Source organism: Mauremys mutica, chromosome 5 (assembly GCF_020497125.1).
Source record: "Mauremys mutica isolate MM-2020 ecotype Southern chromosome 5, ASM2049712v1, whole genome shotgun sequence".
NCBI classification, from domain to species: domain Eukaryota; kingdom Metazoa; phylum Chordata; order Testudines; family Geoemydidae; genus Mauremys; species Mauremys mutica.
In genome coordinates, this window is record NC_059076.1 from 135,215,435 (window position 1) to 135,236,263 (window position 20,829).

The window sequence follows — 20,829 nt, forward strand, 5'->3', positions numbered from 1 at the left end:
TATATACAAATAATTATATTTTATCCAAAGAAAAATTTAAAAAAGTTTTACCAAAACAAATTAAAAAAACCCCACATCACCACAAAGGTGAGTTCCGTGTTTAAGCAAACCACAACTGCAGGTTCTATTTTTACACCCACCCCCCCAAAAAAAACCCAAACACATCTTACATATACATGTAAATGGAGTGACTGGGGGAAAAGCAGCCAAGAAAGGGGAAATCCCAAGACACTAGATGGCTTGCTTATTTACTCCAGTTTCAGTTCCAAGGTTTGGCATGTGCACACCTGCAACATGGCACATGACCTGATTTTAGGCCAGATAGCTTACTGCAGAATTTATGTACCTTTCTCTTCCCTCCACAGGTTCCATTTGCACACAAGCCCATATGAAAGCATTGTCACATAGCCTCTTTCATCACCCTTTAACTCACGACCATGCTCCAAGTAATTGCTATAGAAAGATAAGCCGCTTTCCTGTAACCAACATTTATGTATGTTAATCTCTGAGAGGTCCAGTGTAGGTCCTTTGTTCCTGCTGCTAAAACACTAAGTGTATGAATTCACCTCTGCATTGGGATTCCAAATGACGCCATTTGCATCATTCAAATCTCACATTCAGCAATGCAGAGGGCCCACACTCGCTCACTGCATCTTATACCTCAAAATAAGGGGTTCAATGGTACAAAGGGTCTGCACAGGGGTAGACTTAAACCTAACAGATGAAGGCAATAAGAATTTCATCTGCATTCTAGACCAAAGCTGAAGCAAGGACTGTAATTCCAGTTAAGGTTGTGTGACCAAGCAAGTTGCAGAAGTTGTCTAAATTCACTGAGCATCAAAAATTTGCTGAGCATTATACAGAACATGGCATAGAAAACAGCCTTGCCCCAAGGAGCTTACAATCTAAGTTCTACTACATCTGGAACTAGGTATGTTAGGTATGATTTATTTCTAAACCAATCTGGTATTATCATATCTTTACTGGGATATCATAATAAAGCACAAATCCAAGATCCTAGTCATGAAATATTGTCTCCTCAAACACGCACCTCCAAAAGTAGCTTAATTCAAATTTTGAACGCAGATCACTGCATGATCGAAGTTAGCAATATTACGCTTAAAAAGCTAATGCAATTTTTCTAAGTAGTTACTTATTTTTCCACTTATCTGGGAAGATTGCCTTCTTTGCAGAAAAGGTGAAAAGGACTCTGGTGTACAGTGGAGAACTAGCAGCTGAATCTCTTGAATGGTACAGTCCTTCATATGTACCAATATAGCTGAAGAGATTTAGAGGCTCCAGATTCTCTCATCCGATGTTAGATCATCAATTTTGTCTGCAACTAGATTGCTGAGGCTGGAATTTCTTGAATAAGTTCTAAAAATACATTATTTTACAACAAACCTGGTGGCATTTAGTGCTTCATACAGCAATGTAGCTAACAGCACTGCCTTTAGTAAATAAAACAAATGATCTGATCTTGTGAAAAACCCAGGCACTCTCAACTTCCAGTTATTTCTCATCCCAAGCTCGTAATACAGACACACTGTGGGAGCAATCCTGCAAGGTGAAGAGCACCTCCTGTGAGCACTCAGCTCTCATAGATTGCAGTGGGAGTTAAAGGGACACACAGTACCTTGCAGGTGATGTCTGCAGATTGCAGGATCAAGCCCTAAAACAACCCCCACCGATCCCACAGCTCTGCTACTACACCTTAATTTTGAACTATTTCAACTCAGGATTACTAATCATGTCAAACTATCAGACTTGTGTGTTTTTTTTATGCCGTGATCAAAAAATATCCACCAGGGCCTATATAAGACCAAAGAGCTTTCATTTGAGATCCACTGCAAATATGAACCCAAATATAAGGAGGCCGATGCATTAATCTACTAAATCCTAAAAAGGACAAGTTATTTAAAGACTCTGGGGCAGATTCCCCATCTGGTGTAAACTGAAATCAAGTGGAGCTATGACCATTTATACTAGCCGAGAATCTATCCCGGCTATCTATTCACCAGATATGGTATTCAATCTTCTTGTCTGAACCGGGTTTCTACATCTAGTTGAGCTATTTAGCAGAAAAGCCATATTACCATTTTCCAGAAAACTGCAGCAGCAGCAACACTAGTTAACATCAGTTAACTAGTTAAGATGCAGTAGCTTTTAAGGGGCAACTGCTTCCAACCCCCTGCAGTCAAATTATACTGAAATATCTAGTATCATCCATAGAGGAGGGAGAGCATTTATAACCTCCCAGTAGACATTTTGTTCAGATTAGTAGCCCAAGACTATAGCTCCAAGGATATGAGGGACCCTGGAACCTGACAATTACTCCAGACAAAAGGCTAGTTTATGAGCTACATGCTTGTTTCAAACAGCTCTTTTAAGGGTAGCCTATTGCCAATGTTGCTTAACCTATTGTGCATGGAAGGAATGTTCTCTCACAGAACATCTTCTAGTTTAACATCTTGAAAGGTCAATGTCTTCGAGAATCTGAAACCGTGGCAATGAAGTGTTTGGGTTCTGCAGGAATACGCACACCCGGGGGGGGGGGTGGGGGGGTGTCTGTCTGTCTAATGCTGATGTGGAAAGAAGATTGATTTTCTTCCTGAATCTGGATTACGTTTGTTGTTGTTATCTAGTTACTAAACATCTACAGAATATTAAGTTATACAGAACAGCCTGCGTATATCAGGAATAGCATCATCATCATTTTTGGTACAGTTACATAAAATTCTTTAAAAAAAAAAAAAGTAACACACCAGTTATAAATATTCTTAAATTTACTCTTAGTGGGTTTCAAGTGAGATAACCACTGCATGTTGCTAAGACTACATTATAAGGGTTTGACCCTCACATCCAGAGGAGTTTCTGTTAAACTTATAAGGAGTCACCAGGGTGCAGATGACAGGAAGCTGCTACGCAGTTTTACAGAAAGCAAGACCCAGAAAAGATTTAATCCTTACTTCTTGTTTCTCTAACAGTGTATATGCACAGTGACTGTCTTGCAAGAAAATAAGCCATTACTGATTGTAGGATGATGTTTTTACAGGCCACTATAGTGTTCAGAAGAGGACAAAAAACAAGGACTTTTGGAAAAAGGTTAGTTTTTATCTCTTTCTGGATTCTGTTTTGATAATTTTCATTTCTAAAGAATACACTATTCAATACTACCACAAATACTTAAAGTCCTTCAATCCCATATGTACAAACATTGCAAGTGAAATATAAAATAGTTAACAATGTAGACACTTGGCATTTTAAAAAGAAGTCTTATGAGAACAGGATAGCAAACGTCTCACATTAAACTATCCCCATCTCACACCTTCCCACACTATCTCAACACGTGTAGCAGATTATAATAAAAACTGCTGCTCAGAATATATTTCTTCTTATTAACTAATCTACATTAAGATTCAGGATTACTTTTATCTGTTTACAAAAAATTCATTTGTCCTTTCCTTTTCCGCAATGATTAGGTCATGTACAATTACTGTAATAGTCACTTAACAGATGCTTTAAAAAAAGCTAAATAAATGCGGGCGTTCCAATAGAGTAGAAGCTCCTGCAATTTATGTCCAATGTGCAGGCTCTGTAATGATTCAGGTTGAATTCAAAAGCTCCAGAAAAGCACCAACTGCTCCAAAATAACCCTATAAAGCAAAAGGCAAGAGTTTCTATTAAACAGATTCAAGGTTTAAATATGTTTGACATGAATACTGGCACAGGAATATTAAAAATATTAATACAATTTCAAAATACTGGTTATAAAAGAAAACAGAAGAAAACTATTCCCAAGCACTGTATGTAAAGTTATTACAACTCCTAATTATACTGTTTATACAAGGAAACCATTTTTTTTTTAAATTACATTGTTAGATATGCAGGTGAAAAGTTTTCAGAAGTAGAAGTGGAAGTTAGCAAGCTATTACAAAGTTAGCAATAAAGTAGACAAAGTTTGCATTTTTAACTTCTGAAACAAAAATGTTACATGGATAGTGTCCTAGAACTGGAAGTTCTTCAATAACTGTGGCTATAGTAACAAATGCACAGAACTGGCTGCAAAATGTATGTTGCCAATGCCAAGAAAGTCAACATTGCTATGTTATAATTAGATAATTTTAAATAAAAATGTCTTCAGTTTTGGCAAGGTAAAATCGATTTAAACAGTAACTTCACCTCATGTTCCAAGAAAAGTGCTTTCAGCTGCCCCTTGGACCAATAATCCAAAGCATATGCTAGAAGCCTCATTGAGATTGTATTGATCCGCAGGAAATTGCCAACAAAAACCACCCGATTAATGTTCTGCAAACATAAAAAAAATATATGTATGTGAACCTTTAAGTTGAATTCCATTGCATCTTCACAACAATGAAAGGGCTATCACAGTGAAGGAGAATCCATATATTACACTTTCGCATTTAATTATGAGAATACATGAAGCTTTTCAAATATGGCTTCTGACTGAGAGCAGTAAAAGTCAGCTAAAAGCCAAGTTAAAGTTGCCAGTATTTGTTAAACTGAGTAAAGTCTGGCTACTGAACTTCACAGCACCCCAAATATCCATGCTCTTCATTCCTTTGTTCATACCAAGGGAAAGAACAGATATGCAAGAAAGGACGTTTAGATGGAGGGTGGTTGTCTGAGTGAGAGGAAGGGTGTCTAGGGCTGAGATGAGACTCGTGATGTATTTGCAGCTTTCTATATTTAGATCCTCATTAGGAAAACTCCAATCAAATCCAACAGACCAGAACAGCAACTGAGAAAGAATGAAGTATCAAGCAGACTGGGGTCTTGCAGCAGTGTGCTGGAACAAGAGGAACTAGAGTGGGATGAAATCAAGAGGCATGTTGAGATGTTCAAGATACTGGAAGAGAGGAGACAGAGACTGCATTGAAGGGGAGAGGATGAACAGTGATAGCTGAAAAGTGTCAAACAGGATCTCAAAAATGCATCCAAATATAAAGGGGGTTGATAAAGTTTATGTTAAAAGCACAGCATCCAGGTTACTTCAGGGTAGGTTCTTTCCCAGAATCCCTTTCACACCCCTTTATACCCACTCTCTAGACCTGAGTTGCAGCCATAAGTTTTCTGGCTAACAAGTCTGAAAGGAACCCCTTGTGGACTAACAATACCAGTCTCAGCTGGCTAGAGCAACGTTTCTGAAACTGGGGTCTGCGGGCCCCGCTGAGAAACTCCTCCCCCTCCCTTCCAGGTGTGCCTCCAGCACGCTGGGGAACAGACTTACCTGTCTTGGCTCCCTGCTGCTCCCGGAAGCGGCGGGCACATCCCTGCAGCCCCTGGGGCAAGGGGCTGGGGGGGGGGGGGTGTCTCCATGCACTGTCCCCACCCAGCTGACTCCGCAGCTACCATAGGCCGGGAACTGAGGCCAATAGGAGCTGCAGGGGTGGTGTTTGTGGACAGAGACAGCACACAGAGACCCCCTGGCCCTCCGCCTAGGAGATGCAGCCAGAGGGATGTGCCAGTCGCTTTTGGGAGCATCCAGAGGCAAGCACCGCACGCCTCATCCCCTCCTGCACCCCCCTGCCTCAGCCCAAAGTCCGCATCCAAACTCCCTCCCAGAGCCTGCACCCCCTCCTTCACCCCAATCCCCTGCCCCAGCCTGGTGAAAGTGAGTGAGGGTGGGGGAGAGGGAGGGGGATGGAGTGAGCATGGGGCAGGGCCTCAGAGAAGGCGTGGGGCAGGGGCACGGCCTCAGGGAAGGGGCAGGGCAAGGGCTGAGCAGGGAGGCTTTGGGGTCCCTGAAAAATTTTAAAACAAAATGGGGGTCCTCTGTTTGCTAAAAAGTTTGAGAACCCCTGGGCTAGAGGGATGCTGTTGAACATTGAAGGGTACTCCTCCTCCCACACTGCCTTTTGTCCCACAAACTAAAAGTGCAGAGCATGCTTCCTCCACACCCAGTACCAGAATGAAGATCAAGAAACCAATAATCAGAATAATCCAAATGTTTAAGTGACCTTATGCAGTAAAGTGGTACATCATCCCTGATTCTGCAAAGTGACATTTTGGGTTTAAACAATCTCCATTCACGTTTTAATAACTATACTCTTGAAAAGAAGATGTTTTCCCTACTTGGTTCAGGGAGCGCTGCAGCTTCTTGGTCCTTCAATCAATATAGAATTTTAAGGTTCCAAACTGACAGAAGCATCATGATTGAGCACCATCTCTGGTCCTTCAAACCTGTTCTTCCATGCATTCTTCTGTGACAGAATGCACCCCTACATACCATTGTAATCATCTTTATATAAAATATGCTTTGTGAGGTATCATTTGAAAACTAATAACTCACTGGTCAAGAATGTCATGGTGATATGTGTGTCACAACATTATATGTAAAGTTATTAACATAAAATTGAAATTATGACTGAAATGTGTTTACCAGACAACTCTGGGAAGGGGGTAAACCTGCTTCTCAAAGACAAAGGACAAGCTGACGCCTCTAGTAAGGTGTCAAAGCTGATTGGCAATCACAAGTCAAGTGGCCATTCTTTGGCAATGGAGAGGGGCAGGAACAGAATTAGCTGCATTTTAACCAATAACATGGAACCTTTTTCATCAGAACACTCTCCATCCTCACAGTGGGAAGAACTTTAACTAGAGGTAACCCTCAGGAAAATGCACTTCCAAGAGTAACTTGATTATAAGAGTGAGGGGCAAAATCACCCCACGATTTCTCTCTCTCTCTTTCACCTAAGAGACAAAAGAACCAGCCTTTGGACTTTGGGAAAGGTTCTGACCTGAGAAATTGGTTAGCCCTGTTGCTGGGAACATGTGGTAAGGATTTTACCTTGAACCAAGTCTAGTTTGTTAAGTCATAGTTACTAGAAAGTGTTTTATTTCTCTCTTAATCATTTCTGACTTTAAGACCTCAAACTTGTACTCATTTAAAATCTCTCTCTTTGTAGTTAAAGAAACTAAAGATAATCAAGTGCTGTGTTTAAACTGAGCTCTTTGGTAACACCATTTATAGTCTGCTGGATATTGACCCCTCACAGGGGTAATGAAACTATGATAGCTGAACTGTCCAGGAGAGGGCAGAACAAATGCTTTCAGGGAAAATTTGGGACTGGGAGTGTGTTGTGGTCACCCTGCAAATAGTAACCAAGGCTGCTGGACGTCAGAGTGTGGCTCGTGTGTTGCTGACAGGCTGCTGGGGTCAGAGCTATACAGACATACTCAGGGTGTAATGTGCATGCTGTTAGGCTGTTTGTGAGTGGCCCAAGGTGGGAGCTGCAGCAGTAAAGCATTGTGAGACACCCAGATTACAGGGGAAACAATGACAACTCCTCACTGGTGTGGATTGTACCCCAGAATGTGACACCTTCACATGGTGTTCTCCTGTTCTCCACACCAATGAGTTCACCACATCTTCCTGTACCTGAATCGTTCAGTGCCTTGTCTTCATTAGATTTATGCAGGAATGGGGGAAGGAGGGGGGAGAAGACACGGACACGACGAACGTATCATGGGCAGGACTGTTTCTGCCTGCCATTTTAGATAGTGCCTTGTACATTTATTGCCCTTGCACTAGTGCAGAATACTAACTGTATGCTGATAAGAACTATGAAAGTTAGACGCATGCTTCAACCTGACGGACTCAATCCTGTTCAAAAAGCCCCAAAATAAAGTGAAGAACAGGTCTCAGTTCTTTCATAGCCCTGTACAATGCTGCTTGACATGAATGCAACAAGGCAGCACTGTAAAGAAGCTGAAAGCACAGAGCTCAGAGAGACAACCCCACTAAGGCCCATGAGCATTGTGTTAGCTTAAAAATCCAAGAGTAACTAGAACAAATGACATACAGAAGGTCCTCTTTCAGCAGGTATAGTTCTCTTTTCATTGATGCGCTTAGTTTGGATTCTTAGCAGTGACAGGATACAATAATTTTGTGCCTGAGAAGAAACAGGATATTGCTTATCACTTTCTACCTGCAGTTCCAGGAGACTAACACACATTGCTGTTCCACAGTTCCCTCAACTCTCCCAGAAAAGCAATTTACCTCCTGAATAATAAGGAAAATTGACTGGATCAATAAATGACAACACATCATGTTATTATTATTATATTTTTTACAATGCTTTGAATTGTAGAGCTACTATTTGACTGGACCATATGGGCAGGTGAGGAAGGGAAATTTAAGGTTACAATTTAAACTGGAGCAACTGGACAGGTATGTATGAAGGTGTTTCTAAAGAATTGAAAACAAGATACTGCAGACAGGTAGCACACAGGAGAAACTGATTTAAATGTGTCTCAGGAAAAAAAAAAAAAAGAAGAGGTTATATGCTGTTTTCCATATTTCTTAATACCTCATTAAGTGCACACATCCGTGCTATGGAGCCAATGTTATTGGTGATGGTTATTAAAGTTGCTCTTGCCAGGTCCTCTTTACTGACAGACTCTCTCTTCTCCTTGCTCATCATATTCCCAAAGCTGTGCAAAAAATTCTAGAGTTAAGTGTCCATTTACAGGAAACTATGCAGCATCAGAACACATGTAGCAATGTCGCAATTCCAAAATGAATGCACAATATCATTTTTAATGGAATTATGTAAAATTCCAATCATGTAGTTACAGCCTCTATTACTAAAATCCGGTAACAATGAATCACAGTTAATGTTTGTCTAAAATAGACTTATGTTATTGTGATGGGGTATAAACCCCACCACGGTACTGAGAGGGTTAACAAGAGCCTGAGAGCTCAATTCAAGGTTAACTAGATGAATTAGCAGGTCCACGGGAAACGAGTCAGGTTTCCTTAAAAGGACAGAGAACGATCAGTTAGAAAGAGACCCAGAATGAGAGAATGGTCCGATTGAGGTGAAGCAAGAGAATCAGGATAAACCACAGGAGGAGACTTCGCTCCTATGGTGGATTTCAAACTAGACAAGACTCCAGGAGGATGCCCTCGGGTGCTGGCCTTCATTTGAGGAGCACAGTATTGGGGCAGACCTGGGAAGAACTAAAGTTCAAGTCTGGGAAGGGCAGAAATGGTTTAAGTTTGTCCTTTTGGTTTGGGGTTTGTTGGAGAATTCCAGGGCCACCGCCCTGAAGTAAGGGTGAAGTGCAAGACCTCAGGGAGCCTGAGAGGAACATAGGTGAACAGGGAGCCCAGGAATTGATTTGTGGGGAGGCCTGCAGATGTCCAAGGCAAGAAGTAGCCGAAGGTGGGAGCATGGGGCTTGAGTAGACAGACCTTGCCTGTTTAATGCAGCATCCCTAGGCTGGAACCCAGAGAAGAGGAAAGGCCTGGATTCCCCTTCTGCCCATCAGAAAAAGTAGTGCAAAGACCCCAGAGACCCGGCAGTGGAAGAACTACTGAATCAGAACTTGAGGTCATGGGACTATTGTTTGTTGGACTTTTAGAGCCACTCCTTCCAGGGTAACCAAAAGTTACATGGGTTACAAGAGGTAGCACACCAATGCAGGGCTGGAGAGGCTGTCAGTAGGGGGCACTAGAGAAGAGAGCCTACTATGCTATGCCCAGCGATGGGGGGGGGGCATGAATGGTGAGTCTACTCTCCACAGTGCCAGTTACACACACACACACACAAAAAAACTAGAGGTGCTAAAAATATACCCTTGCTGCCTCAGTTTTTAAATTCAGGCACATTATACGCATCCTCAAAAACTCAAGGTATATCCTTACCTGGATGCTACTGCCCATCCTGGCAGTCCAAATCTCTCATAATCCCCTCCATAGATGTCCCGCACCAGTTTATCCACTTTTGTGCTGTCTCCCAGGGATGCCATTTCAAGAGCCTCTTCAAAGGTGGAGCAGCCAGTAAGAAGACAACAGAGACCAAAGAATGTTCCTCCTCCAAGACTAACAAAACAAAAGCAATATTTTCTACCTCTCATTTTGAAGAGAGGGAGGGGAAAAAATGACTTATTTTTGTTTTTTAATTAAGTTTTGTAGCTAAACTCCTCTGAATACCAAGAATTAGCTGGGCTGCCCATTTTTTAATTTCCTTCTCATTGGAAATCTAGAAAGAGGAATTAGATTTAAGTCTCCTTTCTTACCACATTTAAATCTGCTTCCTTAGGGTAACTTCACAGCCCACAGATAAACCCACAGCTTAGCATCCTTCCCCAGAGTTATTGCTTAAACAAGAAGTGTTTTTTCTCCGCTTACAATATTCACTAAACAGTGTTGAATAAACAGCTATGTACAATGTAAGATGGCAACCTGTAATGAGCTCCAGGCATCTGCAAGGGTATGCCCATATGGGATTCACTGCAGAACTTGGGTCTAATTGTTCAAAGCCTGGAAAAAGTACGTTCTGCTGAATCATTGCATACACATGCTGACAAAGATGCATAATAAAACTTTCCTTCCTGAGGTGCACTGTGCACTCCTAGTCTGTACTTTTTTTGTAACAATATTCCTGAAGTCCAAGAAAGTTCACATGCACAGATCTATTTGGCTCTGCTGTACAATAGGTGGCTATATTATTCTTTCAGACCTGACTACAACTGTGAACACCATCCCACCATTCATAATGGGTAGTACATCTTTTAAAAGTCAAAATCCAAACCCTGAATAATGGAATTAAAGTGATCACATTAAAAATTCATCTATTTGAGCATACCTGGGTTGTTTCCAAAATATGATTTACACTCCTCTGATGAAAAAAAAAAAAAAAGTTTCTTGCAGTAGTACAAGGATGAACAGGTCAAGAACTGGCCTTTCTGAGGAGGCTGACTGTGGTCAGGAGATGATTGTGACATGCCATCCAGACTACAAAAAAGACCTTTGCTTGCTGGGGGTGAGATGAGGAGGTACTATATTATGTTGCAACAAAGAGCTCTGTCAGACAAAAGTCATTTTTAAAGCAACTTGTACATGAAGATGTGATCTATCTTTTACCACATGAGTACAGGCCAAGCTCCAAGACTCTTAAAGGTAATCACATTATTTATAGATCTTACCTGGTCCCAGTTACCCGCTTATAATTGTCTTTGGAATACACAGCCAAGATGCTGACCCCTGAGCCAATGTTCACCAAGAGGAGAGGATATGGATTCTCCAAGTTGAATGGGAGCTTCTGACATTTTTCAGAATCAGTTGGGTTTTCAAAGTAGTAGCACTCTGAATCTCCATTGAATCCAACTGAGTCAATGTATAAAACTCCTTTAATAAGGCAGTCAAGTTCATCTAGTTTGCAAAGTTGAAGGTCACCCACCTGTTAAAGGAAATAAAATTATGAAAGAGCCAAAGAGGTCTAATGTTTTTATACTCAGGGCTAGAAAAATGCACTCACCAGTGCATTCAGTACCCCTCCTTGCTCTGAATGGTGGCAGGAGGAGTGGAGTGCAGATCACATGAGGGTTCCTACTCTCCCACGTATATCTGTATTGTGCAGAGTGGAATGCTCCCTGTGCTATTTAAGTGTAGTGCTTAGCAACGTGGTAACGAGGTTCATGCACATCCTCACCCCATTGGGTAGGAAGTAATAGAAGTCCTGAGCCAATGCCAATGGAAAGATTTTCCCAAAACTTCACTGGGGTTTTGGATCAGGCCCAGAGTGCCTCACAACATCCGGAAAAGATAAGGGGTCAAGGGAAAAAGAGAAAATGCTGACTTCCTCACAAGAGCCAGGAGGGAGCAGCATGATAATCTTTTAGTTGGGTCACTGCAGCACCGGACCTGCACCAGACCCCTCAACCTTTGGTTGTTTGATAAATATATTGTATAACCTTACCTAAAAAGTTAACATACTATAAGGCTATAAATATATTATCTACACCTGTATTCCACTTATAATGAAACACACTTTCTTATAATGAATCTAGACAAGCAAGTCATTTGCAGTTAATTTACCACTTAGTTCAATGGAATCTTAACCAAATCACAGCAATATAAGTTATAAATGAACGTTAATCAATCAGGCAAATATGAAACAAATATTAAGCTCATGAATAGACAGCAATGGAAAAAATAAAGTTAAGGTAGGTAGCAGAGTTAACGCAAGTCTAATGACTATTCAAGTCTTGTAAAGGCATATTTAATGGAAATTAAAATGAATAATTCTGGAGTCACAGCAAAGCTGCACAATCTTAAAATAGTAAGTATCTGTGATTACAGATGTGGGCTTATTTCTAGCTCATATTAAACTTGAGCTCAATTTAGAACACTAGACTTTTCAGAGGCTAAGTCAGAGACTGAAATTACTTTCAGCCTTTATCTTACAATCTTTCAAGTTACATGAGACTTCACTACCATATCCTAAGTGTATAGAAGCCAAAAATGCATACTGTGCGAAAGTCCTGCTCAAATTTGTACGCTCCACCTCCCGTGGCACATAAGGTAGTGTGGAGACTTGAGAAGTGTTTTTCGCTGCCCATTTGAATAAAAGCAGGCATGTCATGAGTAGGAAAGCGTATAAAGTGCAGATTGCCTTTACGTCCACACAGGGTAAGGTCCTTTAGTTCCAGGTGCACATCCCGAATGCCTGTAGATCCATAGGCTACATTTGAGGTCAGGTATTTTCGGATACTTTTAAGATTTTCCACTTCCTCCTCCTCCTCCTCAGCAGTGATGTCTTTTGGTTCAAAATAAACAAGCTTGACCAAGGTTCCTCCAATATCCAAGCCAAACCATGGAAAGACTAAGATGAAAGAAAAAAAAAAGACATTATAATGCCTTAATTTCTGCAGAACAAAGATGTTAAATTGCACAGTAAACCCATTTGTTAATAAACAATTTCATGCCATGCAGTTTCCAAAAAATTCCACAAAATGCCCATGAATAGCCACATCTACCTTCACACACCCAGTAACCATCCCAAACTCACCAAGAAACTCACCTAGCTAGGAACTCAGATATGCTCTGAGGAGAAAGTCTGGGGTACACACCTTAACACACTTAAAAATGCCTTCACCAAACAAAGACACTCTACCAGAGAAGTAGATTGTATCATGGAACAGGCCACTCAAATACCCCAAGACAACCTGCTTCAGTATGGAGACAAAACCCCCTCCATACGCATACCCGTAGTTATCACCGACCACATCATCTTGGAACCTATACAGAGTATCATTAAACAATTACAATCCATACTTAGAATCATAGAACCATAGGGTCAGAAGAGACCACAAGAATCGTCTAGTAGTCTAACCCTGTGCCAAGATATCTGATGGGGACCATATCCTAAAAGAAATCTTTCCTGAACTCCCTCTTCTGGCCTTCAAACAACCCCCCAACCTCATCAGCAGAAGCAAGCTCCCCACAGGCCAAGACACACCACCTCAAAGCAGCACCAGAACCTGCCAGAACAACAGATGTAAAAAACTTGTAGACATATATCCACTGCTACAATGATCCACACACCCCCAACATACCTTTCAAGATCCATGGATCCTACACATGCCTATAACAAATCGTGGTGTGCCTCATTCAGTGCATTAAATGCCCTAATAATGTGGGTGAAACAAGACAATCACTACACAAAGGGCCTGTCTACACTTGAAATGATACAGCAGCACCGCTGTAGAGCTTCAGTGTAGACACCACCTATTCTGATGGGAGAGGTTCTCCCATCATCTTAGGACTGTCGGCAATCTACCTCCCTGAACAGCGGTAGTTAGGTGGATGGAAGAATTCTTCCTTCAACCTAATGCTGTCTAGATTTAGGATGGGATGATTTAGTTGGGAATTGGTCCTGCTTTGAGCAGGGGGTTGGACTAGGTGACCTCCGGAGGTCCCTTCCAACCCTGATATTCTAGGATTCTGTGATACTCTGGGGGTTAGGTTGGCTTAACTACACCATCCAGGGGTGTGGATTTTTCATATCTGAGTGATGTAGTTACACCGACTTAATTTTCTAGTGTGGACCAGGCCAAAAACACTGTATCACCTGTGAGTGAACACTTTTCACAAAGCACTCTATATCTGACTTCTCAGTTCTCATCCTCGAAGGAAACCTGCAAGAGATGAGCCTCGGAGCTTAAATTCATAACTGCTAGATTAAAAACTATGGACTGAATAGAGACACTAGGATTTATGGCTTATTAACAACAGACTGGCTCTCAGCTTCTCTTTTTCTCCTTTCCCACCTATGACTGAAGAGGTGTTAACTGGCCACTTCACCTTGAATGGTCTCTTGAAATGTGTTAACTACTTATGCTAAACAAGCTGTTCCACCTTGTATTTAGGGGTGACACTGAGCATATGTCTATACTGGCAGAGTTACATCGCTGGCAGTTACAGCACCGCTCAGAAAGGACTGAAGGGAAACCGCTGTTGTGTTCACACTGTCAGCTGCCTGCGCAACAGCATGTTCACACTTGCGGCACTTGCAGTGGTATTCGGAGCGGTGCACTCTGGGCAGCTCTCCCTCAGAGCATCTCTTCCTCTTCTGCCGCTAAGAGTTGTGGGAAGGTGGAGGGGGTCGTGGGGCATCCTGGGTCCTGTCCCAATGCCCCGTGATGCATTGCTTTGCATCCCAGCGCTTCTGTCCGCATTTGGCGCCATCTTTCAATGGTTTGTGTACTGCGTGTTCTGCCTCTTCGGTTTGCAGGAATGGATCCTGCACTGTCGACCGACACGCTGCTCGCTCTCACTAACACATCATGAGTGGCAGTGGAGTTATTCCTTAAACTACAAAGGCAAGAGTAGTTCAACACTGATCTCGCCACACGCAGTAGCTACGACACAAGATTGCTTGTGGCATTCACGGAGGTGCTGATTATAGCGGAATGCTGCTTTTGGGTTTGGGAAACAAGCACTGAGTGGTGGGGAATCAAATCGTCATGTATCTCTGGGATGACGAGCAGTGGCTGCAGAACTTTCGGATGAGGAAAGCCACATTCATGGGACTGTGAGATGAGCTCACCCCAGCCATGCGGCGCAAGGACACGAGAATGAGGGCTGCCCTGCCACTGGAGAAGCGCGTGGCAATTGCACTGTGGATGCGGGCTACTCCAGATTGCTACCGATTGGTCGCCAACCAGTTTGAAGTGGGAAAGTTCACCATTAGATGCGTGTTGACAGAAGTGTGCAGGGCCATTAATCACATCCTGCTCTGAAAGGCTGTGACTCTGGGCAACGTGCATGACACTGTGGATGGCTTTATACAAATAGGCTTCCCTAACCGTGGAGGGGCAATAGATGGCACGCATCTTCCAATTCAGGCACCACACCACCTAGTCATCGAGTACATTAATCAGAGGGGGTATTTCTCAATGGTTCTCCAGGCGCTTGTGGATCACTGTGGGCATTTCACGGACATTAACACAGGCTGGTCCAAAAAGGTGCATGACGCATGCATCTTTTGGAACATTGGCCTGTTCAGGAACCTGCAAGCAGGGACCTTCTTCCCGGACCAGAAGATCACAGTAGGGGAAGTTGAAATGCCCATTATGATCCTTGGAGACCCTGCCTACCCCTTAATACCATGGCTTATGAAGCCATACACACAGCACCTTGACAGCAGCAAGGATCAGTTCAACAACAGGCTGAGCAAGTGCACATTGACTGTTGAGTGTGCTTCTGACCATTTAAAGGCCCGCTGGCGCTGCCTATATAGGAGGCTGGATCTGGTCGATGACCATAATCCTCTTTAGTTCTTTGTGACCACTTTCTAATTCTGCCAACATTTTACAGAAGCAGTATTGTTTGGGGAAATTAGTGTTCCAGGACTGGACTGTACACTGGGCACATAGCTCTTGGGGAGAGCCAGCACTGGGGCAGCGGGGGCTTATAATCATTACTGTCTGCACATTTTCCCCAGGCTGTGTTAATTATGGAAGATATCTTGCTGCTGAAGGCGAGCAGAGAATCAAGGGAGGGTCTTCTCCAAGACTGCAGCTTCCACCCTGGCCCTTAAGCAGCTCACCTGTGAGCTGCAACAGTCCCTCTTCATCCCCCCATGATGGCAGAATGGCGTGGGACAGTTACCATTAATGGGGCAAGAAACAAAGCAGCTCTGCCAAAGAACCTGTGGCAGCGGATTGCCCAGTATCTCCATGAGAGTTTTGTGGAGACCTGAGGCAGATTCCCGTGGAGTGAGGGAGGCAAAACACCCCGAACCACTGCTCAGACTAAGCACGTGATGGTACATGTATCATACAGACACAATCCAGCTTTCTGCAACCCTCCTGCCCCAAACAACTAGCTATTACAGAATAACTCCATGTGTGGACAAGCCTTAAGTAACCATGTGTTATTCTCATAGTAACTCTTGTCCTACTCCTTTTCTTTTAATCCTCAAATCAAGTGAAAAATTAAAGTGTGAGCTCTTTGGGGCAATGAACATGTAATGCTTTTATTTGTTCTGTAAAGCATCTAGCAGTTGTGGACATTATGGAATTTGAACCTGGTAGAGTGAATAAATTTTTTTTGTTTTCTTATTTATACAAACTCTGGAAGTGTCTGATGAAAAATCAGGGTGGATAAAAATCAGTGATTTTATTTTAAAAAAATCAAAAAATCTGATTTTGTAATTTAAATCAGACTTTTTTGATAAAATGCTTCTTGAGGAAAAAAACCTATCTAAAGATAGTTTTAATTAAGACACATTATAGCTCAAAGAGATCTCATCATAGAACAGAGATTATAAATTCTAATTCTATAGTATGAGGAAATATATTCATGTAATGTTTAAGAAAAGTTTTGTAAATGAGTTCCAATAGTTCATGGATTAGGGACCCAATTTTATGGGGTCCCAGGGGCTTCTGTATAGATTATTTAGGTTAATCTTTCTATCTACCCAATGGGACTCCGTGCTCGGTCTAGAAGATACCATCAGATGCTTAGTTTTGCAGTTCTCAGACTCCAAAGTCTCCAAAGATAACATGCTTGTTAATAAATAAAATAAATACATAATAATATATAGAGGTGAGAAATAACAGACCTCAACCCTATTGTCCCTCTGCAAATTTGTGTACACAGCATCAATCCCTTACCTCTCTCTAAAAGTACAAAGATTTAAAAAGTTCAATTAATAGATTTTTAGGGGCAGAATGGATCTGGATAAGAAGAAGTCTGGCGATAAATGTGAGAAGGGAAACTTTGAGCAGCATATTCCAGAAGTCTTGAGGTCTTTCTGAGTGTAGCCGTAAAAGAGACCCAGTTTGGGAATATTTTAATGAAGTTCCTCTACCGGTGGGTAAGACAGGCATGCATGCAAAATGCAAACAGTGCAACAAAGATATGCAAGCCCTGGTTGCCTGAATGAAACATTATGAGACCTGTTCCTTCTCAGGAGGAAGCTGCGTTGAAGATGATGAAAAGAACATGCAGGATCTTCAGATTGGTAAACTTTTTTATTTCATACTTCTTTCTTAAGGATTGCCTGTCTTCCTTCTGGACTATTCTTGAATTCTCATGTTTGAGCAAAAAAAATATACATCTCTACCCCAATATAACGCTGTCCTCGGGAGCCAAGAAAATCTTACCCGATTATAGGTGAAACCGCATTATATTAAACTTGCTTTGATCTGCCGGAGCGTGCAGCCCCGCCCCTCGGAGCGCTGCTTAACCGCGTTATATCCAAATTCGTGTTATACTGGGTCGCGATATACTGGGGTAGAGGTGTAGTTGTCACTGTATGGTACCATCATTTTAGATGCAGTTGTGATAAAAAATAAATAGCTGAAATAGGCAGATATTCCTTTTACAATTTCACCTTTAAAGTAGTACTGAGTGTCAGTGAATGCAATGAGTAAATCTAAATGAGTAGTATGGTAATAATAAGTCAATGCAGTTATTTATTTTGTTTAGGAGAATCCATTCTCAACATACAAGATTCTGAAGACTATCCACCTTCAAGATCACCATCATTTTCTATAGTTTGAGTTATCTGCCAATGATAGTGTTTCAGTCACATCATGTATGTCACATAGCCACAATATATCACCTGTAGCAAAAACAAACAAAAACAAAAACCATCTCCATCATCCAGAAACAACCATAGATAAGTTTGTGATAAGAACCAGCAGATTACAAAAAGAGGTAATTGATGAAAATATTGCCCTGTTTGTTTCTGCAACAAACTCTCCTTTCCCTATGACTGAGAACCCACACTTCATTAACATAGTTCAGTCATTAAGACCAGGATACAGTCCACCCAACAGAACAGATGTCGCAGGCAAATTGCTGGATAACGTGTATGAAAGAGAAACAGCAGAATACTTACAAGAAGTAGCAGTAAAAGCTATAACAAACTGAAAAAAAATACAAATGTCTAGTACGCAGCTTGGTCAAAGACAATGCTGCAAATGTATCCAAGATGAGAAGAAATTTAGAAGAGAGTCCCAAGCTAATAACATACGTCTGCAGTGCTCATTTGATGCACCTCCTAGCCAAAGACTTCAGTGTTCCAAAAATAAAGGCTAATGTTGTTGAAATTGCAAAATACTTCCGTAACAACTACTTTGCAGCAGCTGCTCTGAAAAAAGTGGGAGGAATCAAGCTAACTCTCCCACAAGAAGTGCGATGAAACTCAGTAGTGGACTGTTTTGAGCATTATATCAAGAACTGGCCTAATCTGATGACAGTTTTGTCAACAAAACTGTGAAAAAATAGATGGCACTGTCACCTCCAAAGTTCTCAACATTGGGCTTAAGAGAAATGTTGAACACATGCTGAGTCCCCTGAAGCCTATTTCTGTAGCTTTGAACAAAATGCAGGGAAACAGCTGTTTTACTGCTGAGGCTGTTGAAATTTGGAAGGAACTGAGTGCGATCTTAGAAAGAGAAATATGCAATGACAGTTCAATTACAAGAATTAAAAAAACAAATGGGACAAGCACTATCTCTAGCTCATTTTCTTGCAAATATTCTCAATACTCAGTTCCAGGATCAAACCTTAACTGCTGAAGATGAGGAGCTGGCTATGACATGGACATCCAGCAATCATCCCTACATAATGCCAACTTGAATAAACTTCAGCGCTAAGGGTGAACCATTCTATAAATATATGTTTGCTGATGATGTTTTAAAGAAAGTCACACCAGTGAACTGGTGGAAGCCAATTAAGCACTTGGATTCGCAGACTGTTGAAGTGATAATCTCACTTTTAACAGCAGTAGCTTCTTCTGCCGATGTAGAAAGAGTATTTTCTTCCTTTGGACTAATTCATTCTAAATTGAGAAATCGTTTGGGACCTGAAAAAGCAGGAAAGCTTGTTTTTCCTTTTCCAGATTATGAACAAACAGGAAAATGAAGGTGAAGACGACTGAGTTAGCTGCAGAAGCCAATCTTTTAAATTTTTCATGTTAACCTGGCTGACATAGTCAATTTAATTTTTTTTTAATATTTCATTTAACTATTTTAGTTAAAAATTATTTTAACAAAAACAAACCTAATTTTAAAAAACTTGAACGTTTAACTAAATTCAAAAATTAATATGCTTGTTTTGTTAAAATATTATATGTTTGCTGTTGAAGAAAAAAATCCAGAATACATAATGATGTTGTTTTAGTTAAATAAAACAAATGTAAATGTCTGTCTGTGATGTTCTTCTCCTAATACAGCATGGCAAGAAAATCCTCCAAATATTAATGATTAACCTGTTGAACTGGAGATAATTCACCTCCCAATGACTTTATAAATATCTCCTTCAATTACCTTTGGTAAATAACCAAACTATCATTCATTTTCTGATATAGCTGTAACACTAATCTGAAAAGTTTTCAAAATAAATCACTTTAAAACTGTATAGTGTGTACCTTCTAAAAATGAAACCTACACCTATCTCTGAGTTGTGAAGAATATGTATTAAGGTTATAACAACCAAGAAGAATGCACTTTTATGTAGAAATCCATGATTAAATCGAGTCTTCCTGACTAATGATCATGATTTAAATCAATTTGATTGAAATCAAATCCACCCTGTGAAAAATAGTAATATAATCACGAATCTCAAAAAGTTATGAAGCTCAAACTGTATTTCAGACTGATCTTTAAGTTATGAAACAATTATACTAAGAGCTAACAAGAAGCTTAGCCTACAGAGCACTGGAAACTGACAGATGACAGCTAAATGTAGGACAGCATCTCTCTACTTACTAAAATATTCTGTATTACATTTTAATCACCTTGTACCATTATGGAAATTATACAACTTATTACACATTTAATAAAAAGTTGTACTAAGTCTACACTTCTTCACCTCTCTAAAATGGAGCTTCATTAGTAATTAACATTTTATATAAAATTTCAAATCAAAAAAAGGTATTTAAATAAGGACTTAAACTTAGGAGAACAAAATAACTTCCAAAATATTTTATTTTTACCGCCAGTTATTTACATTACTTTCTGTTCTAAATGTTATGCGTAGTTTACATCTTTGGCTGGATTTGATCAAATATATAGTATCTGAAAGGTTGAAAGATACAGAAGCCCCTTCACAGAAATCAGATAACAGGACAAAAGAATTTATGTCAAGAATTGGGTGTAATTTTTCTACCAAAACTATTTTCTGGCAAAAGATGTAGATTCTGAAACTTTTCATGAATCCACGCCAATTTCACTGAATTGTTTAACCAAAAAAAACTAACAAGAACAAAAATAAAAACATTTAGTTTCACCATTTTCAAAATGAAATGTTTAGATTTTATGATTTGATACAACTTTGCTTAGAAATTTCCTTTAATTTAAATTTTTTTTTAAATGCTCAAATTCTAAACTTTGTGTGACCCAAGATTTTTTTTTTCTCCAAATACTTCATTCCACAATGCTCTCCAGCTAAAGATATACCATGCACTCTATTCCCTACTGGAGAACTATTGAAGTTTCCTCTTCTACTTCCTAGGTCAGTACATTTGTATGAAAGAAAAACAAATATCTGTGCATAGGAAT

The 20,829-nt window shown here is 40.6% G+C and overlaps 1 protein-coding gene across 1 annotated transcript in view; it reads right to left on the reverse strand.

Moving 5' to 3' along the window:
* The window catches only part of PANK2 (pantothenate kinase 2), a 24,713-nt gene continuing 3,884 nt past the window's right edge, over window positions 1-20,829 (reverse strand). The window contains exons 2-7 of the mRNA XM_045018883.1: window positions 12,283-12,635; window positions 10,957-11,210; window positions 9,674-9,850; window positions 8,334-8,457; window positions 4,183-4,308; window positions 1-3,656 (exon numbers count right to left, since the gene is read on the reverse strand). Of these exons, the coding sequence (XP_044874818.1) occupies window positions 3,606-3,656; window positions 4,183-4,308; window positions 8,334-8,457; window positions 9,674-9,850; window positions 10,957-11,210; window positions 12,283-12,635 (1,085 nt within the window). The 3' untranslated portion in view covers window positions 1-3,605. The remainder of the gene's footprint in view (window positions 3,657-4,182; window positions 4,309-8,333; window positions 8,458-9,673; window positions 9,851-10,956; window positions 11,211-12,282; window positions 12,636-20,829) is intronic.